The 24682-nt window shown below is 43.4% G+C and overlaps 1 protein-coding gene across 3 annotated transcripts in view; it reads left to right on the top strand.

Moving 5' to 3' along the window:
• Window positions 1-24682, top strand: part of nos1 (nitric oxide synthase 1 (neuronal)) — a 62463-nt gene that overhangs the window by 24571 nt on the left and 13210 nt on the right. For all 3 annotated transcript variants that reach the window (XM_029638454.2, XM_029638453.2, XM_065011720.1), the window contains 11 exons: window positions 1950-2091; window positions 2385-2524; window positions 3790-3964; window positions 17855-17956; window positions 18215-18409; window positions 18597-18682; window positions 19584-19728; window positions 20827-20931; window positions 21053-21111; window positions 21561-21677; window positions 22719-22893. In XM_029638454.2, the coding sequence (XP_029494314.2) occupies window positions 1950-2091; window positions 2385-2524; window positions 3790-3964; window positions 17855-17956; window positions 18215-18409; window positions 18597-18682; window positions 19584-19728; window positions 20827-20931; window positions 21053-21111; window positions 21561-21677; window positions 22719-22893 (1441 nt within the window). The remainder of the gene's footprint in view (window positions 1-1949; window positions 2092-2384; window positions 2525-3789; window positions 3965-17854; window positions 17957-18214; window positions 18410-18596; window positions 18683-19583; window positions 19729-20826; window positions 20932-21052; window positions 21112-21560; window positions 21678-22718; window positions 22894-24682) is intronic.

Below are 24682 nucleotides of genomic sequence, written 5' to 3'. Positions count from 1 at the left end.
CACTCACGAGACTCCCAGATAGCCAAAGTTCATTTTTTCCCAAAATATTAATTTTGTAGGCGAAATAGCCCCGTTTGTTCTTCACGTTGGCTGAGAAATCGCCCGGAAATTGCAGTCACGAAAACGGATAAAAATATTCCAAATTAGCTCCATAATATCGAAAGAAACATGGCAAATGTTGTTTATAATCAATCCTCAAGGTGTTTTTCTGATATCTATTCGATAATATATCCGTTGGGACAATTTGTTTTTCAGTAGGACCGATTGGAGTAATGGCTACCTCTGTATTTTACGCGAGAATCTCTCTCGGAGCCACCATGTGACCACTTACGCAATGTGGCCGCCTATGGCTATTCTTCAACATAAATGTGTGAAACTACGTCACAATGCTGTAGACGCCTTGGGGAATACGTAGAAAGCGTCAGCTCGTTGATGGCACAGCTCAATAGGGACTCATTGGAACGCAGCGCTTTAAAACCCTGGGGCACTTCCGGATTGGATTTTTCTCAGGCTTTCGCCTGCAACATCAGTTCTGTTATACTCACAGACAATATCTTTACAGTTTTGGAAATGTTAGTGTTTTCTATCCAAAGCTGTCAATTATATGCATATTCTAGCATATTGTCCTGACAAAATATCCCGTTTAAAATGGGAACTTTTTTTTCAAAATATGAAAATACTGCCCCTAGAAATTCAATTTTGAAGTCGTGCACAATTATCAGTTTCTATTTGGTTTATCACCCATTCATTGTCATTTAGCGCCTTGGGGCCCAAAAGCATAATCAGTGCTCTAACTCCCCCTTGCTCCAGACCACCGCAATGAAGCAGTGACGCATGGTAACGTACTAAACCACAAATGGTCCTGAAAAATAGGCCGTTTACTTTGGGAATGGTATTTTTCCAAAAATAAAAAAAGCGCCCCCTAGTTCCAAGAGGTTAACAAAAGGCTAAGCTGTGTTTCGCTATATTCCACTTGTGATTTCATGAATATGAACTTTGACCTACCATCACCCACTATCACAGGACACTATCACTCACTTACCCCAAGGCGGTTCAACTTACCCTGTCCCTATGCTCAATTTAGCCCATAAGTTGTGCCAAGAGACCGCTTTTTTATGGACAAGCTATGTTTTCAAAACACATGTTTTACATTAATTCTGATTATTTTCAGGGATACAAGACATCCTGAAATATGTAGTTATCTGTCTTAGAAAGAATGACGATTTCCCTTGACGTAGTGGTGCTGAATGTAAAAAATGGCTCAACATACCCCACTCTCCCCTACTGTATGTGTCTGACTCATCACTGCACTGAGTTAGTCACATCACATTCTCAAAGACTGCTGATGCTGTACATCAAATAATACTTAGCCACTGTAAGCATGTAACAGAAGCCTGATGGCATATCAGTTTGCTCTTAAGCCTCTGTCGGGTTTGTGTACGGCATAACAACAAATGAAGGAGTTGGCTGAAGCACAAACTGATCTGCAGCCAGGCTGCTTCTGCTTAGATTCAGACCCCAAAACAATTTGAGTTTTATATAGTCAATTCTCCTCTCATTCTTTGGGCTTGTATTGACTATAGAGGACACTAGTTTATCCTCTGTAAGGCAAGCATAGAGATTGGTGCCCAGAGATATTTGGGTCCTTTGGGACGAAGACTTACAGCCAGATTAGTAGAATCAACCCTTTTGCCCAGTCATGGCATTAGCTTAACCCAACAGGATAGGTTCAAGTAGTGGGGGACTAAAGGTAACTGAGCTTTGGCCCTGTCAAACTTCCTAGCCTGCCTTACCCACGACCTCTTAAATTAAACTGCCCTAAACCATTAGATGCTATGTGGTTGGGTAGACATTCATTTGTTGCATTGCTAATCTATAGATACTGTCTTTAAACTCTCGTCATTTAAACTTTCTCTCTCTCTGGGGGCTGGTGGGTTATTTCTATCCAGATCTGCCATTACCATATTTCCTCAGAGGACAGATGGCAAGCGCGACTTTCGGGTATGGAACACACAGCTGATTCGCTATGCCGGTTACAAGCAGCCCGATGGTCAGATTCTGGGAGACCCAGCCAGCGTGGAATTCACTGAGGTAGAGTAAAAAGACACTGGTCACTGTTATTCAAAGTGAATTATTGTTCGTAACAGCATGGAATATGTGTCCCTCGTGGGATTTGAATCCTCAAACTTTGCCTTGTCAGGTTCAACCCACTGAACCACTTACAGTAGATCACAAAACCTGAGTGTGTTCAATGTCTTTATATAGCATGCCTCCGAGCAAGGCCAAAGCTCTGACTAAAACTGGAGTGGAAACCACCAAACAGGAGTTACACATCTACTTTAGTGAGTCCACGTAAAATGTTTATTCAATGTTTTGGTTACTAGATCTGCATCCAGCAGGGCTGGAAGGCTCCCAAGGGTCGATTCGACGTGCTGCCCCTCCTGCTGCAATCCAATGGGAACGACCCAGAGCTGTTTGAGATCCCTCAAGACCTTATTCTGGAGGTGCAGATCACCCATCCCAAGTGAGTTAGACCACACACACATACACATACACGTCCAAGTTTCATAACAGTGATACAGGAACAGAGGCTGGGTTGGGGTGTGTTCCAATTGTCACGCTAACATACCACTAACATACCACACAGACACACACTCGCAATGTCACCAGTCTTCAGGCACAGGGGGAGTTTCATCCCCTGCATATGGCATCCTCTATCAAACAAGCTCCCAGAACTGTCCTTCGCCACCCCCCATCTCCCCCTCATCAGTTTAGTTGGCCTCAACTCTGTTGCCATGATGTGATGGCTCTCTGCTACTGCGTAGACTGTCCCCCATGGGCAACTCCGAGCCTGTGTAGCACCAGGTAGATGGATGTAGGGCCAGTAATTTCAGAAGTGATTGCAGGTGTTTTTGCTGTGAGCATGTGATAATGTTAGTTTTGGCTGCGCTCCTGTACTTCTTGGCTGTGTATCTATTAACTACAGTGTAGGAGCAAATTGCCTTGTAGAACAATACACTCCACATCACAGTAGGCAGATACTACTGGAGAAATCTCTTGGAGAAATCCTTCATTTCTTTGTACATGCATACAGTATTTTCTTTCCCTTGACGTGCTATACAAACCTTCAATATCAGAATGGAAGCTTTGTCACTAATCTCTTCCCACGGCTTTTTGCAGTTTGTTGTCATGAATCTTGTCCTTTAGATGCACTATTGTAAAGTGGCTGTTCCACTGGATGTCATAAGGTGAACACACCAATTTGTAAGTCGCTCTGGATAAGAGCGTCTGCTAAATGACTTAAATGTAAATGTAAATGTCCTGGAGGCAGAACTGAGTGATTTCCGCTTAGATAGGCCAACTGCAAAGTCAAAATGGGCTATATTGTAAAAACGTAGCAGTGTGGTTTAAAGTCAGATTTTATGACTGGCTGTGCCAACTACTGGCCGCTTTGCAGAGCTGCCTCCAGAACAACATCCATGCTAATATGTCGGCTTTTCACCAAGATAAGAATGTGTACTTTTACATCGATTCAGAATGTAAAATGTTCAACTCTTAGCAGTATAGAATTGTTGAGATGGAAGCACCTTGAGTTGAACAACAGGAGCCAAGTCAGCTTCAATTAAAGCTGTATATAATATGTACCCTTAAACATCCTCTACATACCTTGAAAACGAACCTATTTATTTGAATCAATTAGTCAAGATATGTCACATTCACCATCACTCCTCCAAAGCTTGACTGTTCATTTGAACGTATCTCTTTGTCTTTCTATGCTTGTGCATACAGGTATGATTGGTTCAAGGACTTGAATCTGAAGTGGTACAGCCTACCTGCTGTATCTAGCATGCTGCTAGAGGTGGGGGGGCTGGAATTCACCGCCTGTCCGTTCAGTGGCTGGTACATGGGTACAGAGATCGGAGTCAGGGACTTCTGTGACAGCTCTCGTTACAACATCTTGGAGGTATTATGATCATTTTCTAAAGCATTTCTAAACATTTATAAGCATCCCTTTGGTGGCTGGTACATTGGCACCGAGATTGGTGTCAGGGAATTTAACAGCTCTTGTTACAATTGTTAAATGCCACTATTTTTACATTCTAATGAGACCATGAGGTATTACAGTGTTGCATATGTTATGCTTGGGGTTTGGAAGGGAATTCGCAAGAGTTGTGAGTGGACTTTTTACTATACAATTTACTATGATAGAAGTAAATCTAGAATCTATAATATGTTTTACCGTAATCTGTTAGGGCTTTTAAATAAATGTTATGATACGTCTTCAATACTTACAAGTGTGGCGGATTAATCTGATACCATGACAGCATACATGCAGAGCTAACATTCATCACTTATACTCTCAATATTCATGCAATAGGTTTCCATAACACATCAAAATATACCAAACATTAAGAACACCTGCTCTTTCCATGACAAACTGACCAGCTGAAAGCTATGATCCCTTATGGATGTCACTTGTTAAATCTTCTTCAATCAGTGTAGATGAAGGGGAGGAGACGGGTTAAAGAAGGATTTTTTTAAAACCGTGAGACATGGATTGTGTATGTGTGCCATTCAGAGGGTGAATGGTCGAGACAAAATATTTGAGTGCCTTTGAATGGGGTATGGTGGTAGGTGCCAGGCGCACCAGTTTATGTCAAGAACTGCAACGTTGCTGGGTTTTTCATGGTCCAGAGTTTCCCGTCTGTATCAAGAATAGTCCACCGCCCAAAGAACATGCAGCCAACTTGACAACTGTGGGAAGCATTGGCGTCATCATGGGCCAGCATCCCTGTGGAACACTTTAGGCACCTTGTAGAGTCTATGCCCTGAATAATTGAGTCTCTGTTCTGAGGGCAAAAGGGGGGGGGGTGTATAATATTTTAATTAATTTTAATTATTTTATTTGTTTTATATCAAAATGGATAGTTTTCTTGGAAGCAGCAAGTCTTCACTCTATTGTTGGTCCGACGATATCTTGTCTTTTCACAAACTGTATGCTGTAGCACGGTGACTAGAGCATTGTCAAGCTTAGAGGCTGTAGATATAATACGTGGATAAAATATGTACGGATCTGGTTGTGCTGTTGGTATTCAGCCAACGTATTAGCATAACCATTATAATGGCGGTAATATTTTGTTTTCAGTTCCCAGGCGTAGAGTAACTTGAGCTGTTCTCAGTCATTTCCCCTCTTCTCATGTTCCCATCTCAAGCCCCATGCACTCCCTTCTGCTAAATGCAGGTTTACCCATATACAAAATTATGATATTGTGAGCTACTATGGTAAATGTTCTTATTTTTTGATGCAGAACATGAGGCACTTCTAAAAGGGTTGTTATTTTAATTTTAATGTCTCCATTTTTAGAACATTTCTCCATTTCTAGAATGTAAAATTATGTCTTTAGGGTATTCGGGCTAATTGTGAAATGTGATTTGATACTGACTGCAACCACTTACCCGTCACTCAGGATAGCCTAATCACAACCTGCTCACATGAGGGATAACATTAGTTGCTTGTCTTCTATATACTGTATTGGATTGTCCATTCTCTATGTAGCTTTACAAACAACAGGACTTACCTGTCACAGGTTTTTCACACTAGTTTACTTGAAGGATAATGTTGAATGCTTATCTTCAATGTAACAGTGAATACGATAGCATTTTGTGAACAGCGATAAGAAGAGTAAAATGTCACCCTAATTGAAATCTCACTTATCCTGTTTGTGCCTTCTGGCAGATAAGGCAGAGACATGATCTCTCCACTTCTGATGGTCTAAAGCCTGTTTGGCAGTATGGCCCCAACTTAGCTTCAGTTCTTTCAATTATCTGTCACCGTGGGGATAAACCAGAATTTTTCAAAGTACCTCGAATAACCAATCATACACGTCTGTTCGAGACAGACTGGTCGATTTGCGAATGAGGGAGCCCCTAACCTCGTACTAATGAGCCACTCGCCTGCCCTCTGGTCATTTTCACCTCTCTTCCTCACAGAACAGTTATACTTAGCACGGCTCGATGGGTTTTCCTGTAACTTTTCAGTGCCATTAAGGTTACACCGCCGAGTGCAGGGTTATCTTTATTGTTGGGTGACTTCACCAAAAGGAACAGTTTTGCTTCAGGTAAGAATTTGCTTCACCGCTTTTATTCCTTCATCTCCTGTTGTAGCTAGCATCACACTGCTAGCTGCTGAAACTTGGATAGCTTAGCTGCAAGGCTTAGCTAACCTGGCTAGCTCTCGGCAAGGCTAGCTATCCTACCGACTAGCTTATCTACCTGGAAGGGTAGAATTACTAGTTTGCACAGAGCAGCCCAATGTGGTTCGTCCCACTTAACTCAAGCGATGAGACTGCCTCGCAGACCCATCCCTCATGGGCTGGCATCATGATGGCTACCCCAAGGAATTTCACCGACTTTTCCAGGGCTTGGCCCCAGGAGAAGGGGTGGGGGGCTCTTCATCGACTAGGATAATTAGCGTCCTCCTCCAGACAGCAGCAAAGGACGAGGGGCAAGCCGCTCTTCCGCCTATAGCGGAGCATCAATGGCATACGGCAAACTCCTCATAGCTATCCCCAGCTTGCCTTGGGAAGATAAATGCAATTGGTATACACCTTTAACAGGCACGGTCCAAACCAGACTTGTGTGTTTTTAGGCCACCTTTACTCCACACACAGAGACTCATACACTGCTCTCCCAAGCCCTACATTTGGCAAATCTGACCATAACTATCCTCCTGCTTACAAGCAAAAACTAAAGCAGGAAGTACCAGTGACTCGCTCAATACGAAAGTGGTCCAACGATGCAGATGCTACACTACTGTTTTTCTAGCACAGACTGGAATATGTTCCGTTCATCCAATGGCATTGAGGAGTATTGACATTGTCCCCACAGTGACCATACGTACATGTCCCAACCAGAAGCCATTGATTACAGGCAACATCCTCACCAAGCTAAAAAGCTAGAGCTGCCTCTTACAAGGAGCAGGACACTAATCTGGACACTTATAATAAATCCTGCTATACCCTCAGATGAACCATCAAACAGGCAAAGTGTCAATATTAGACTAAGATTGAATCCGACTACACCGGCTCTGCAGTTCGTCAGATATGGGCTTGCAAACTATTACGGACTACAAAGGGAAACCCAGACGTGATTTTCCCAGTGACACGAGCCTACCAGCGGAGCTAAATGCCTTTTATGTTCGCTTCGAGGCAAGAATCACTGAAGCATGCATGAGAGCTGTTCCGGATGACTGTGATCACACTCTCCATAGCCGGTGTGAGCAAGACCTTTAAACGGGTCAACATTCACAAGTCAGAGGGGCCAGACGGATTGCCAGGGCGTGTACTCCGAGCATGCGTGGACCAACTGGCAAGTGTCTTCACTGACATTTTCATACCTCTCCCTGACTGAGTCTGTAATACCAACATGTTTCAAGCAGACCACCAGTTACCTGTACCCAAGAACACTAAGGTAACCTGCCCAAATGACTAACCAACCCGTAGCACTCACGTCGGTAGCCATGAAGTGCTTTGAAAGACTGGTTATGGCTTACAGCACCATCATCCCGGAAATCCTAGGGCCACTCCATTCGCTTCCTGCCATCCAGGACCTACAGTGGTTCCTTCTTTAAAAGTTGCGAGCTTGCACCGCGGGACTTAGAGGTACCCTGCGTCATGGCTTCATTGCTCCAGACCACCACAAGGGGTAGTTAGAGCACTCATTATGCATTTGGGTCCCAAGGTTTTTATATGACCAATCATATTGAGTGGTTCCAATGACGAATTTTGACGAGAGCTTTCCTTGTGGCGTTCTTCAACAAAGGTGGCTGACAAAACATTACGGTGGAACCAGATGTAAGTTGTTATAACATCATAATGAGTCAAGCAAATCATTTACAATTGAGAGGAATATGTTAGTTAATGTAGAGACAAAAGTTTGTGCATATTCCTTTGTCATTAAGTTAATTTACGAAAATCGCTATTTAGCAAGTTATCTGACTCGCTAACATTAGCCAGCTAGCTAGTGTTAGGAGAATGAATTTGTAATTCGTGTTTAATGTTTATGGGACTCCTGAGAACCAGCAAACCAGGCTGTTATCTTGTGAAAAGGTGGATGTAAAGAATCTAGCCAGCTAAAGCATTTACTGCAAATTGAATGTACAATTGTGTAAGCTTGCCTTGCAATGCAGTTGAAGTAACATAGCTAGCTAACTATTTACTTGATTATTGTGTAGTGGAGGATAAAAATAACTGTATGCCTATGGATGTGTAGCTAGCTACAGTATGTAACCGTTCTGTGTATGGACCCTAAAACGTTAGGTTCTGAACTAATATTCATACCAATCTATGAACCTCAGCTATCATAGTTGTGGTATCAACTTCAAGTCTGAATGGCATTAATGAAGTCTATGGATAGAGTAGAATATAATAACTTTATTGTGCCAAGGATGCAAGTCCTATATACACATGTACTGTAGTTATTACCACACATGAGATTCCCACATTGTAGCCTGTACATTGAATATATTCACTGATCATGTACTCTTCCTTGGCAAATAAATGTGCGATTTAGGTATGAATCTCTGAGACATTATTTTTCAGTCATATCAAACACCATTATTTGAATGATGCTGTGTCTGCTTGTATGTATTCGAATTATACACTTCAACAGTGTTTACCGCTCCTGGGACATCAATGATTACACATGGTAACTATGCAATAGACTAGAAACATGATTGATTTGTAATTCATATATACAGAAAAAAACTATGCATATCTAACTCCCTTCATCTGCATTAATCTGAGGACACAGGATAGTATTTCAATGAGATACTTAATTTTAACCAGTGGAGAATGTGAAACGCTTTATTGAAAGAAGTTCATTTTCCAGGTGTTATAAATGCATTATAATAATTGTAATATTATAAATACAAGTTCATTCTGTACTTCAATGCACATATGGTGTGCATTTTAAAACAAGGAAGAAAGATGAGGTGGGGAGAGAGGTAAGAACAGCAGCAGACAGCATATGATTCATGAATTACGGTGCTTCCCCAATATTCTTTCAGTTCATCACAATGCAGTGTCTCCTAACCAGCCTTGGGTCCCCAGTTGGCCCGAAGGTTACCTTAAGTGCGGGTGAGGTGGCGATGACGGGACTGGCTTCCTCTCTCACATCAAAACATATCTGCAGACGAGAGAGCATGATTAAGCCTTTTTTTTATTCTAACACGGTCAGTCATCTTAAATCAGGAGGTGAAATGCAAAACTGACCTTGGATCATTAACTCTGGGACTACTACATCTCTGTCTATTTCAATGTAAAGCATCTCTTTAATAATACTGTCTTTTGACCTGACCAAGTGACATCTCACCTATGATCATGCTGTGCCCTCTGTGTCAGCCAGTTCAGATGTGGGAGGGGTTCACCAAAACAGCTGATATAACCTAGAAATTTAGGGAGAAGGGGAGAGGGATGAACATGGACAACAAGACAGGCAGAGATGGAGAAAAAGAACACAAGACAGTTTAATTACCTCTGGTTGTGGACACTTTTGCCAGCAATAAAGCTTCCACGGCCTGTTTCTTGGAGAGTGAACATCTGGCAATATCTACATTTTCGACCCCTTGATCAGCTCGCTCTCTGAAAGTAAAGAAAACAGAGATATGAAAACAATAACTGAGATATGACCGTTCAATCTAAAGCAGCAGCTGTCATTTTTAGGATACGTCAATACAGCCCAGTGCTGCTTACCTGAGATGCCATCTTCGTAGGTGTCCGCTTTGACTTCCTTTGTGTCGGAAGAAAGTTGCTTTCAGAACAATTATTTTTGATTGAAAATAAAAAAAGGTTTTGCTCTCGACAAAAAGACACAAATGTACCTCCATAGCATATAACAATTTGCCTGTGAATAACCACACCTTCATACAAACCTGCTACAGTATGGAGGATTTGAGACTCCCAACCGAAAATGCTGCCATATCCTGCCAGCACGCCCACAAGCGGGCCACTCAGGAGCAGAATGATGACGTGTGGAAGAGGGAAAGGAATGCGATAGGAACAGCAATTTGTTGCAAGTTGGGGAGCAGGGCTAATAGCTATCACAGACCAGATTTGCCCTAACGACCAACTTTCTACTCAATGTCATAAAGTAATGACTTTTCAAATAAGTTACCTTGCACGTTATGTTGGCTGACAATTTGTTAGCTACGTTGTCTTTACGAAGCACATAGTACATCTTCAAATAATATTTTTGCACGAATCTCCTTGCGAATTATTTTGCCGAAGATTGTATCTCCGCCAGGCTGGGCAACCTGAGCTTTTGCTATCTCAAAAATATGTTAGCTAGCTACCTAATGTTAGTAGTTCTAAATCAAACTTGCCAGTATATTTCCATCCCTAACTATAACATTTTCCGACAAGATAGAACTGCCAAAGGGGGCGGAGTTAGCCTGCAGAGTTCTGTCTTACTATCCAGGTCTGTGCCCAAACAATTTGAGTTTCTATTTTTTTAAATCCACCTTGCTAGAAACAAGTCTCTCACCGTTGCCGCTTGCTATAGACCACCTTTTGCCCCCCCCATCGATCTTCAGAGCTTGTGCTGTTAGGTGACCTCAATCTCACACAAATGATCAATGAACCTACCAGGAACAACCCCAAATCCGTAAACATGGGCACCCTCATAGGTCCTAACCAACCTGCCCTCCAAATACACCCTGCTGTCTTCAACCAGGATCTCAGCGATCACTGCCTCATTGCCTGCGTCCGTAATGGGTCTGCGGTCAAACGACCACCCCTCATCACTGTCAAACGCTCCCTAAAACACTTCAGCGAGCAGGCCTTTCTAATCGACCTGGCCCGGGTATCCTGGAAGGATACTGACCTCATTCCATCAGTAGAGGATGCCTTGTTATTCTTTAAAAATGCTTTCTTCACAATCTTAAAGCATGCCCCATTCAAAAAATATAGAAACACACCTGACTGCCCTTGACCAGCACAAAAACATCCTGTGGCGTACAGCAACGAATAGCCCCCGTGGTATGCAACTTTTCAGGGAAGTTAGGAACCAATATACACAGGCAGTTAGGAAAGCAAAGGTTAGCTTTTTCAAACAGAAAATAGCATCCTGTAGCACAAACTCCAAACAGTTCTGGGACACTGTAAAGTCCATGGAAAATAAGAACACCTCCTCCCAGCTGCCCACTACACTGAGGCTAGGAAACTGTCCCCACCGATAAATCCACGATAATTGAGAATTTCAATAAGCATTTTCCGACAGCTGGCCATGCTTTCCACCTGGCTACCCCTACCCTGCTCAACAGCCCTGTACCCCCACAGCAACTTGCCCAAGACTCCCCCATTTCTCCTTCACCCAAATCCAGATAGCTGATGTTCTGAAAGAGCGGAAAAATCTGGACCCCTACAAATCAGCTGGGCTAAACAATCTGGACCCTCTCTTTCTAAAATTATCTGCTGAAATTGTTATTACTAGCCTGTTCAACCTCTCTTTCGTATTGTCTGAGATCCCCAACGATTGTAAAGCTTCCGCTGTCATCCCCCTCTTCAAAGGGGGAGACACTTTAGTCCCAAACTGTTACAGACCTATATCTATCCTATCCTGCCTTTCTAAGGTCCTTGAAAGCCAAGTTAACAAACAGATCACCGACCATTTCTAATCCCACCGTACCTTCTCCTCTATGCAATCTGGTTTCCGAGCTGGTCATGGGTGCACCTCAGCCACGCTCAAGGTCCTAAACGATATCATAACCGCCATCGATAAGAGACAGTACTGTGCAGCTGTATTCATCGACCTGGCCAGGGCTTTCGACTCTGTCAATCACCACATTCTTATCGGCAGACTCAACAGCCTTGGTTTCTCAAATGACTGCCTCGCCTTGTTCACCAACTACTTCTCTGACAGAGTTCAGTGTGTCAAATCGGATGGCCTGTTGTCCGGGCCTCTGGCCTTCTCTATGGGGGTGCCACAGGGTTCAATCCTCGGGCCGACTCTTTTCTCTGTATACATCAATGATGTCGCTCTTGCTGCTGGTGATTCTCTGATCCACCTCTACACAGACGACACCATTCTGTATACTTCTGGCCCTTCTTTGGACACTGTGTTAACTAACCTCCAGATGAGCTTCAATGCCATACAACTCTCCTTCCGTGGCCTCCAACTGCTCTTAAATGCAAGCAAAACTAAATGCGTGCTCTTCAACCAATCGCTGCCCGCCTGTCCAGCATCACTACTCTAGACGGTTCTGACTTATGTGGAATATTTGGACAACAACAACATACCTAGGTGTGTGTTTAGATTGTGAACTCTCCTTCCAGACTCACATTAAGCATCTAATCCAAAATTAAATCTAGAATCCGCTTCCTATTTCGCAACAAAGCATCCTTCACTCATGCTACCAAACATACCCTCATAAAACTGACTATCCTACCGATCCTTGACTTCGGCGATGTCATTTACAAAATAGCCTCCAACACTCTACTCAGCAAATTGGATGTAGTCTATCACAGTGCCATCCGTGTCGTCACCAAAGCCCCATATACTACCCACCACTGCGACCTGTATGCTCTCGTTGGCTGGCCCTCGCTTCATATCCGTTGCCAAACCCACTGGCTCCATGTCATCTATAAGTATTTGCTAGGTAAAGCTCCACCTTATCTCAGCTCGCTGGTCACCATAGCAGCACCCACCCGTAGCACGCGCTCCAGCAGGTATATTTCACTGGTCACCCCCAAAGCCAATTCCTCCTTTGGCCTCCTTTCCTTCCAGTTCTCTGCTGCCAATGACTGGAACGAACTGCAAAAATCACTGACGCTGGAGACTCATATCTCCCTCACTAGCTTTAAGCACCAGCTGTCAGAGCAGCTCACAGATCACTGCACCTGTACATAGCCCATCTGTAAATAGCCCATCCAACTACCTCATCCCCATACTGTTATTTATTTTGATCCTGTGCACCCCAGTATCTACTTGCACACTCCTCTTCTACACATCGATCACTCCAGTGTTTAATTGTTATATTGTAATTATTTCGCCACTATGGCCTATTTATTGCCTTACCTCCCTTATCCTACCTCATTTGCACACACTGTGTGTATATATACACTTTTTCTATTGTATTATTGACTGTGCGTTTGTTTATTCCATGTGTAACTCTGTGTTGTTGTATGTGTCACACTGCTTTGCTTTATCTTGGAAAGGTTGCAGTTGTAAATGAGAACTTGTTCTCAACTAGCCTACCTGGTTAAATAATGGTAAAATAAAAAATAAAGATTAACTATAGGCTATCTAACTTATTGACTTGATTATTCTCGTCCATAAATGGTATAGTGTTTGTGCTTTCTCAATGGATATTCGGGTGCTTTTGTAAATTCGCTCTGGCTATCTATAGGCTGGACAATAGAGCGAGTCAAAATTCACCCAAGGCTGAAAAATGGCTTAAGAAAGTTGGCTAAACTGGAACACTAGCGCGAGTCCATAGAAAATGAATTAAATCTAACATTCACAGAGCCTGTTTTGACTGGAGTGATGCTTGGAATTCCATTAAATGTATCCCTTTTTATTTTACCACTACAATCTGTTCGTCGGACGAAACTGGAAAAAAACTACTTGTGTAGAAAGTAAACATCCGCACCTCGAAAGGTGTCAACTGTGCTTATGTCTGCATAATGAAACATTAGGGAAAAAATAAGCATTTCTGACTATTTCTGGTCTAGGGATCGATGACAAACAAGCTCACTGCCCAGACTTACATAATTACAAAGAGGAGATTATCCTGATTTTAAAATGGCGCCCGTGTAACAGTTTTAGCTTTCGTTCCTCTCCTTGTCCCTACCTGGGCTCACACCAGGGACCCTCTACACACATAGACAACAGCTACCCTTGAAGCATCGATAACCATCGCTCGGCTAGAGTTGAGTCAGTATGTTGGCAGCAGCCACTCAGTTAGTGATGGCTGTTTAACAGTCTGATGGCCTTGAGATAGAAGCTGTTTTTCAGTCTCTCGGTCCCCGCTTCGATGCACCTGTACTGACCTCGCCTTCTGGATGATAGTGGGGTGAACAGGCAGTGGCTCAGGTGGTTGTTGTCCTTGATGATCTTTTTGGCCTTCCTGTGACATCTGGTGTTGTAGGTGTCCTGGAGGGCATGTAGTTTGCCCCCGGTGATGCGTTGTGCAGACTTCACTACCCTCTGGAGAGCCTTAAGGTTGTGGGTGGAGCAGTTGTGGTACCAGGTGGTAATACCGATTGCATCTGTAAAAGTTTTTTTTTTTTGGTGACAAGCCGAATTTCTTCAGCCTCCTGAGGTTGAAGAGGCGCTGCTGCGCCTTCTTCGCCACGCTGTCTGTGTGGGTGGACCATTTCAATTTGTCTGTGATGTGTACGCCGAGGAACTTTCCACCTTCTCCACTACTGTCTCGTCGATGTGGATAGGGGGCTGCTCCCTCTGCTGTTTCCTGAAGTCCACGATCATATCCTTTTGTTTTGTTGACATTGAGTGTGAGGTTATTTTCCTGACACCACACTCCGAGGGCCCTCACCTCCTCCCTGTAGGCCCTCTTGTCGTTGTTGGTAATCAAGCCTACCACTAGTGTCGTCTGCAAACTTGATGATTGAGTTGGAGGCATGCATGGCCACGCAGACATGTGTGAACAGGGAGTACAGGAGAGGGCAGAGAACGCACCCTTGTGGGGCCCCTGTGTAGAGGATCAGCGCAGTGGAGATGTTACCTACCCTCACCACCTGGGGGCGGTCCGTCAGGAAGTCCCGAACCCAGTTGCACAGGGCGGGGTCGAGACCCAGGGATTCAAGATTAATGACAAGTTTGGAGGGTACTATGGTGTTAAATGCTGAGCTGTAGTCGATGAACAGCATTATTACATTATTACATAGGTATTCCTCTTGTCCAGATGGGTTAGGTAAGTGTGCATTGTGAGTGTGTTGTCTGTGAACCTATTGGAGTGGGTCTAGGGTGGAGGTGATATGGTCCTTGACTAGTCTCTCAAAGCACTTCATGATGACTGAAGTGAGTGCTACGGGGCAGTAGTCATTTAGCTCAGTTACCTTAGCTTTCTTGGGAACAGGAACAATGGTGGCCCTCTTGAAGCATGTGGGACCAGCACTGGGATAAGGATTGATTGAATATGTCCGTAAACACACCAGCCAGCTGGTCTGCGCATGCTCTGAGGACACGGCCAGGGATGCCGTGCGAGGGTTAACACGTTTAAATGTTTTACTCACGTTGGCTGCAGTGAAGGAGAGCCCCCAGGTTTTGGTAGTTGGCCGTGGCACTGTATTGTCCTCCAAAGAGAGCAAAGAAGTTGTTTAGTTTGTCTGGGAGCAAGACATCGTGGTCCGCGACGGGGCTGGTTTTTCTTTTGTAGTCCGTGATTGACTGTAGACCCTGCCACATACCTCTCGTGTCTGAGCCGTTGAATTGCGACTGTCTCTATACTGATCCTTAGCTTGTTTGATTGCCTTGTGGAGGGAATAGCTACACTGTTTGTATTCGGTAATGTTTCCGGTCACTTTGCCCTGATTAAAAGCAGTGGTTTGCGAACGCTGCCATCAAATCCACGGTTTCTGGTTGGGGAATGTTTCAATAGACGCTGTGGGTACATCGTCACCGATGCACTTGCTAATAAACTTGCTTCCGAATCAGCTAATTCATCAATGTTTGACGCTATGCAGAACATATCCCAGTCCACGTGATCGACGGAATCTTGATGCGTGGAATCCGATTTGTCGGACCAGCGTTGAACAGACCTGAGCCCGGGTGCTTCAGATTCTGTCTATAGGCTGGGCGCAACAACATGGAGTCGTGGTCAGCTTTTCCGAAAGGCGGGCGGGAGAGGGCTTTATATGCGTCGCGGAAGTTAGAATAACAATGATCCAGGGTTTTGCCAGCCCGGGTCGCGCAATGAATATGCTGGTAAAATTTATGGATCCTTGTTTTCAGATTAGCCTTGTTAAAATCCCCAGCTACAATAAAAGCAGCCTCAGGATATGTGGTTTACATAGAGTCAAATGAAGTTATTTCAGGGCCGTCGATGTGTCTGCTTGGGGGGGAATATATACAACTGTGATTATGATCAAAGAGAATTCTCTTGGTAGATTGTAAGGAATTCTGAGTCAGGTGAACAAAAGGACTTGAATTCCTGTATGTTGTTATGATCACACCACGTCTCGTTAATCATAACGCATGTATACATACCTGCAATTTCACACTGGTTACACCTGACTTGAAAAAAATCTAAATATACACATTGCAAGATATTTGGCGAAATAGACAGACATGCCTATATTTCCCCCATAGAAAACAATGGGAAGACTGCAGAGTTCCAATATTATTTTTGTTTACATTTTAACTATAAAACAACGTGAGCAGGTCTCATTGCCAAAAATAACGAAGCAGGCATTGTCACGTTGAACAATAAGCTGGGAATAGAACGTTCGGAAGGCGGGTTGGTGCCACGGTGCTCAATTGAACTAATAGGAGCTGGCAGGGTGAAGAATGCACTAAAATAAAGCCTGTTTTTTTTGCGATTACTTCAAAACGACTGCTTTACCAGCTCTGCTAGGGTGAGTAAAATGGTTAGTGGTCTCATTTGTGTCTGGAAGTAGCTAGCCAACATTAGCTTGGGTGCTTGACTGCCGTCAACGCTCAAATCAAGCCTACTCTTCGGGGCCCGAACGTCCAGTGTGCGCTCCGAGAGCGAAACGGTCTGAATTTACAAACGGACAATTTTTCTCTGAATGGAAACACCATAATATTAATGAAATGAATTAAGCCAAATTTCTTAAAATCAAATCCCATATACTATGTTATTACAAAAAAGGTTTTAAATTCTCTGGTAATGCCAATACAGAATACTGTAATGAAACAGGCAGGGAGCAGGTCTCAAACCTTCTAGCCTGAAGTCCAGCTGTGCCGCAAAAGCACGTAGACTCAATCTACTAGGGACTTCCTGGGCACTGTTCAAGGGCATCTTCTTGCAGGAGATTTGTGATGCAGCTTGTTGGGCATCCCCTCCAACTTTTATGAAGTTCTACCGACATCACTGTGCCTTCATTGGCGCGTACTTTTGATTTACTGTCCTCATTGCCTCTGGGTTAATATTGAGACTGTCCTTCTTCGTAGAGCATGTGTGATTACAGGAGTTGGTCATATCCCACAGTGAGATGTTAAAGCAAATAATTGAAAAAGTATGTTGATATTATGAGTGAGACATCTCACTTGAGCTGGGCGTCATTGTCAAAAATCCATGTCGCGATAAATTGCCTGAATTGATGCGTTAACAATACCTAAATATAAGTTTATAACATTAATGTGCACCAGTTGTTTTTTTTTGTACTACTACTACTACGGTGGTTGTAGCTATCAGTTGTCCCATTAACAATTACCCATATTAGCAAACTTATTTCATTTCAAACTTCACATTTCTCTAGTATAGGCTACTTATCGTAATGAACGATATCAGCTAAATGCCTGCGATAAGTGATCGGTATGGTCGGTGTCGATCATTTTGGGTTTATCGTCCCAGCTCTACATCTCACCACATTCCCCTACTCGCAAGAGTGTAAGGAAGTTTGACACACTCAAGAATGATCAGAGGGCAGGCGAGGGTCTTTTTTAGTATGAGGGGAGAGGCTCCATCATTTCCCCACTCGACCTGTTGGTCTCCAACAGACGTGTATAATTGTTCCTTCAAGCTACTTCTGGTGAATCGGCATAGTGCGATGTCTCACTCGTAATATCGGAGAACTGGGGTTACGCAAATAACCTTAAGTTATCAACAACAGTTATTGTTATTACAGTATTGTCTTGCTCTGTCCAATAGGAAGTGGCCAGTCTGATGGCTCTGGATACCAGAAAGACCTCTTCTCTGTGGAAGGACCAGGCACTGGTGGAGATCAACATAGCAGTCCTCTACAGTTTTCAGGTGATTGCCAAGTGTTCTTCTATTGTATTATCTGCACATTTCTAGACTGTATATAAATTAAAGCCTAAAGCATTATTCTTTAGAAGTCTTTACATTATGTTAGAAATTGTGGAATCTCGGCACCCAGAACCAATGTTAAGGCTGTCACGAGGGACGAGAAATAAAGGTGAAATAATATGTACTACTAAATGTCAACCTGAAACAATTGCAATGATTGAATTCCTCAGACAGGAACTGATCGCCATTATATGTTCCCAGTCTTCTAAGGTAACCATAGTGGACCACCACTCTGCCACAGAGTCCTTCATGAAGCACATGGAGAATGAGATCAGGGTGCGGGGGGGCTGCCCGGGGGACTGGGTCTGGATTGTACCCCCAATGTCTGGAAGCATCACCCCAGTTTTTCACCAGGAGATGCTCAACTATCGCCTCACGCCATCCTTTGAGTATCAGGTGAGGAGGAAGGAGAGTTTGTGTGGCCAGGTCAGAGTAAAATATTTTCTAATACTTTAGCAGCGTATTTCACATACAGTATGTATTTGACCCCAGGTCAGGATCAGAATATGTCCTTCAAATGTACAGTAATGCCATCCAATGACCTGTATGCTAAGACTATTGTAACTATGTCTCTCTGCTACAGGCTGACCCATGGAATAACCATGTGTGGAAAGTAAACAATGGGACACCCACCAAGAAAAGAGCCATTGGCTTCAAGAAACTGGCCAAGTGAGTAGAGAGAGAGAGTCTTTTCATTACGCCTTAGGACAACATTATGCTTCACCTAAATTGGGGTCAGAGGTCGCCTGTGCAGCCCTGCTTGCTTTTTAGACTGAAGTGCCCACTTGTTTCCTAGTCATCCATTTGGGACTGAGAACTATGCCTAAATATAGTATGTTAGTGATTTTGTATCTTATTAGCTCTACTGTAATGTCCAGAGTTCTAGACAGTCATGGAAATGTATTGTACATGTTGTCTATTTATAGTCTTTGTCATATCAAGACTCTGGATTATTCACTACACAACTAGAAATATAAATTTTTTCCAAAACAGAGATTTATGGTTCTTCGGTTGAAGGGTACAATTATATTATAGGGGGGCCAGCTGGTCACCTTTGTCTGTTTATCCTCCATTTGCTCTTATGCTCCTTTTTGTGCCACTCGTTGAATGGGATGGGATGAGACAAGGTAGTGGTACAGACACAGGGAGGAGAGGAAGCTGATCTACTCAATGGTGTAATTCACTCAATCAACCCCAAAGGGAGTAATCAGAACAATGGTGAAATATAAGCGTTTAACTTTTTTCGTTCTTTCGTGCGTTGGGTGGGTTCTGAGTTATTATTGGAATTGCCCCGAGGATACGACGAGCTATGATTGCCATCCGCTGTTTAGTCATGACATGCAGCACTGCCTGTCTGCTCGAGCGAACCACACGAGCACGGAAGGAAGCTAGTAAGCTACAGTAGGCATCTGAGTTTAGAAGACTTTGGGGGGGGGCTATGATTTAACTTCCGTTTTTTATTTCTGGTTACATGATATCAAACCTTTCATGAATGAACCATTTTAAAGTGTTTATTTATAGCCATTTTATTATGTTGTGAATTATAAATGTATTGTCTCTGTGTGTGCAGGGCTGTGAAGTTTTCAGCCAAGCTAATGGGCCAGGCCATGGCTAAGAGAGTCAAAGCTACGATACTATTCGCCACCGAGACCGGAAAGTCTCAAGACTATGCAAAAACCTTATGTGAGATTTTCAAGCATGCCTTTGATGCAAAGGTAACTTTTTAAATTTTTCATATAGCTACCACACAAGTTCAATTTGAGTTGATGTGTCATGTCTATTTGTGATCTTGAATAGAACCTAAAAAAAAGCCTACTTCAAAACTTTCCCCTTAACTCCTTTGAGATTTTGAAGCATGCCTTTTTAAGGCAAAGGTAAACCACACAGTTTGACTGTTTGTGTCATGTCTTTTTTGGGGGGGGACTTTCTTGAATGACAAAGCTGAGGCCTGCAGATTTGAAAAAAAAGCGAGGAGACAGTTTTCACACCAAGAAGGCGAAGTTGCACGGAAATGTGTCTTTTGTCACTTTCCCATTCCCTCTCATGCAGCAAAGCGCCAGGGGACACAGCGACGGAATCAACCCAGCCAAGCGTTGAGCTGTAGTTTAAGATAAGATCATAAAACACTGCGGGCTGTGTAAATGTGTTTGGAAAAAAAATCACAATAAAAACACACAGCTCTGCGGTTCTCAATCATCTAGTGTTTCCCTCCAGGACATCACATCTTCTGTTTCTTCTTCCTATTTGTTAATGTAATCAATCATACGAGAGGAAAGGATCTTCTTGTACTTGAGTCAGACAGGCAGATGCAGAGCGGATGAATGACTGGGCTGGGTTGTGCATTTCCTCTCTTCCTCCCTGTCGTCTTGTCCATCCCCTGTTTCCTCTCGTTCTCTCAGCATGATGGCCCGTAGGCATGAAGGCTGCTAGAGTCAGATGGCGAGTCTGATGCCTGGGTGTTAATTGTATTGCGGCACATTATCACCTTGTTAATGCAAGTAGTGTTCGTTAGATACTAGTCCTCTATGGCCTCAGGTCCTGGGCACATAACCTTGTGGAATGTTTGTGGTCTTTGACAGAGGAGGGAAAGGTTGAAGAGAAGTTACTGGTAACTTGAAATGTGTAACTTGAAATTTGGTTTTGTCCTTAGTGTCTCTGTGGTATTTTGGTAAAACTGAGTATTTTTCTGTCTTGAATATCTGCCGTTTTTTGTTTGTGGGAAATTTTAAATGCGTTTTCTATTTTGTTTTATTTCAAAATGGCTCTGGTTCACATCACAATGATATCTTGATTGACACGCTCCACTACTATAGGTAATGTCAATGGATGAGTACGACATGGTGGACCTGGAGCATGAAACACTTGTGTTGGCGGTGACCAGCACCTTTGGTAATGGAGATCCACCTGAAAATGGAGAGGTATGATTGACCAGTACTGTGTGTGTGTTTAATTCACACAACTACAGTATATACCATCTGTATTTTGGTTACGTTTACATAAGGTAAACCTGCAAATGATTGACTGAGTGTTTGTGTATAGAAATTCGGAGCTGCCTTGATGGAGATGAGACATCCAACATCTAACACAGAGGACCGAAAGTGAGTGCCCATTCAAACAGAGCATGTTTTTTATGGTATACGTCCCAAATGGCACCACATTCCCTATATAGTACACTACTTTTGACCAGGGTCCATAGTGGGTAGTGCACTATATAGGGAATAGGGTGCCAATTGGGATGTAATCATGGCTGCAGTAATCCTCAGACATCCTCATACAGATTCACAGCTTTACTTCTAAACACTTAACTGCAATAGATATTTTTTTTGTGAGAGGGAGTGTACTTGTGCCCTTGAGTAAGACCATTAACCCCTAAAATAGCTCCAGGGGTGCTGCACTGCGACTGACCCTGTGCTCCTCCAAAAATGGGTGTTTGTTTTTTGCCTAGGGTTGGGTGGAGAGCAGAAGTATTTGTCTCTGCAATGGACTAATAAAGTACTATTCTATACTGCGAGTGTACTTGTTGTCCCTGTATCTGCCTCTCTCTCAGGAGTTACAAGGTGCGTTTCAACAGCGTGTCCTCCTACTCAGACACCCGCAAATCCTCCAGTGATGAACCTGAGCCCAGGGTCAACTTTGAAAGCACCGGACCCCTCGCCAACGTCAGGTACAGTAAGCAAGCCCAAGATTATGTCAAACAAAATCTGATTGGATGGAAGGGCTAGATTCTATCAGATCCGCACTAGGTGACACCTACATAGTGGTTGTTTTGGCATCGGAGGTGGAACTGCGTTAGGTGGAACTGCGTTAGAGCTATCAAATCCTATAATAGGGAAGGGAGTGGTTTGTGACACACAAGCAGCCACTCACCAATAATTACACCTCCAACACTGCCAAAACATCAGCTATGGCGATGTTGGCCAGTGCGTCTTAAAGCAAATTCTGCTTGAATCTAGGCATAAATATATGTATTTCGCATGAGCAGAGTTTAATAGGTTAACAAAACATCCAGACATGTGAGTACAGGTGATAGCCAAGGTGTTTGGACTGATATGACAGGGAGACAAGCCCCTCTGTCTGAGGAGAACCCCCAGGACATGTCTTCTTAAACCTGATGTCTTTTGATGGGTGTACGGTGATGGGAATGTCTCCTTTTACCATCTCCACCTCTGTGTTTCCCAACACAGACGGGACAGACTGCCTGTCTGTATAGAGTTCTGTGAATACTGAGGAAGGAAGAAGGCTATTTTGATCAATTCCCTTGTATGTAGATGGATAGTGATTTGACCATTTCAAACACAATACAATCACGCATTTAAAATCATCAAAGATGACACACAAACGTTTGAAAAAACACATTTCCATTGTGGTCCTTTTAATTAAATGGTTCAAAAACTTTGCCAACATAAACATAGCATTCCTAGACTACACAGTAGACCTAGCTTACTAGGCATACATACTTTGGTTACACATTTAACACATAACAAAACAGAAGACAGGATGACATTGTCATAGCCATAGAGTATGACTCCCTCTGTAGATCAGCAATATCAGGCTCCTAAACTGAGCTTGATGATGCAGTTGATGCCAGATGATGGTGATGTATGGTTGTCTGAATCAAATCAGTGTGTCTTTGCATGCCTGTGTACTTGTCGTTTTCTCTCTCGTTCTCACTCGTTCTTTCTTTCTGTTCTTTCTCTCTCTCCAGGTTCTCAGTGTTTGGCCTTGGCTCAAGAGCCTACCCACACTTCTGTGCTTTTGCCCACGCTGTGGACACGCTGCTCGAGGAGCTGGGGGGGGAGCGCATCCTACGCATGGGGGAGGGAGATGAGCTGTGTGGCCAGGAAGAGTCCTTCAGAAACTGGGCCAAGAAGGTTTTCAAGGTGGGGTGACTGGGCGATTCCTTATGGGGCATATAACGCACACACATGCATGAATGTAATGCACATGCATGAATGTAATGCACATGCATGAATATATATAATACCAGTCAAAAGTTTGGACACATCTACTCATTTAAGGGTTTTTCTTTATTTTTACTATTTTCTACATTGTAGAATAATAGTGAAGACATCAAAACTATGGAATAACACATATGGAATCATGTAGTAACCAAAAACGTATTAAACAAATCCAAATATATTTTTCCTTGATGACAGCTTTGCACACACTTGGCATTCTCTTAACCAGCATCATGAGGTGGTCACCTGGAATGCATTTCAAACCTGCATTTCAAACCTGAAATTCTTTTTCAACAGTCTTCCCACATATGCTGAACACTTTTTGGCTGCTTTTCCTTCACCCTGTGGTCCAACTCATCCCAAACCAGGTGATTGTGGAGGCCAGGTCACTCTCCTTCTTGGTAAAATAGCCCTTACACAACCTGGAGGTGTGTTGGGTCATTGTCCTGTTGAAAAACAAATGATAGTCCCACTAAGCTCAAACCAGATGGGATGGTGTATCGCTGCAGAATGCTGTGGTAGCCATGCTGGTTAAGTGTGCCTTGAATTGTAAATAAATCACTGACAGTGTCACCAGCAAATACCTCCACACCATAACACCACCTCCTCCATGCTTTACAGTGTGAAATACAAATGCGGAGATCATCCGTTCACCCACACCTTGTCTCACAAAGACACGGCGGTTGGAACCAAAAATCTCAAATTTGGACTCCAGACCAAAGGGCAAATTTACACCGGTCTAATGTCCATTGCTCATATTTCTTGGCCCAAGAAAGTCTCTTCTTTTTATTGGTGTCCTTTAGTAGTGTTTTCTTTGCAGCAATTCAACCATGAAGGCCTGATTCACATGCTCTCCTCTGAACAGTCGATGTTGAGATGTGTCTGTTACTTGAACTCTGTAGCATTTATTTGGGCTGCAATTTCTGAGGCTGGTAACTCTTCTGAACTTATCCTCTGCAGCAGGGGTACAGTGCCTTGCAAAAGTATTCATTCTTCCTATTTTGTTGCTTTTAAGCCTGTAATTTAAATTGATATTTATTTGGATTTTATGTGATGGACATACACAAAATAGTCCAAATTGGTGAAGTGAAATGAAAAAAATGACTTATTTCAAAAAATTCTAAAAAAAAAAATGAAAAAATCTAAATAAGATCTGGTGCAACCAATTACCTTCAGAAGTCACATAATTAGTTAGGTTGCACACAGGTGGACTTTATTTAGTGTCATGATCTCAGTATATATACACCTGTTCCGAAAGGCCCCAGAGTCTGCAACACCACTAAGCAAGGGGCACCACCAAGCAAGTGGCACCATGAAGACTAAGGAGCTCTCCAAACAGGTCAGGGACAAAGTTGTGGAGAAGTACAGATCAGGGTTGGGTTATAAAAAATTATCAGAAGCTTTGGACATCCCACTGAGAACCTTTAAATCCATTCTAAAAAAATGAAAGGGGGCCTCCCGGGTGGCGCAGTGGTTAAGGGCACTGTACTGCAGCACCAGCTGTGCCACCAGAGACTCTGGGTTTGCGCCCAGGCTCTGTCGTAACCGGCTTGGCCGGTAGGGATGTCCATGTCTCATCGCGCACCAGCGACTCCCGTGGTGGGCCGGGTGCAGTGCGCGCTAACCAAGGTTGCCAGGTGTTTCCTCCGACACATTGGTGCGGCTGGCTTCCGGGTTGGATGCACGCTGTGTTAAGAAGCAGTGCGGCTTG

This window comes from Oncorhynchus nerka, linkage group LG27 (assembly GCF_034236695.1).
Source record: "Oncorhynchus nerka isolate Pitt River linkage group LG27, Oner_Uvic_2.0, whole genome shotgun sequence".
Taxonomy (NCBI): Eukaryota; Metazoa; Chordata; class Actinopteri; order Salmoniformes; family Salmonidae; genus Oncorhynchus; species Oncorhynchus nerka.
The sequence above is the reverse complement of the archived record's forward strand: the minus strand, read 5'-3'. Positions and strand labels throughout refer to the sequence as shown.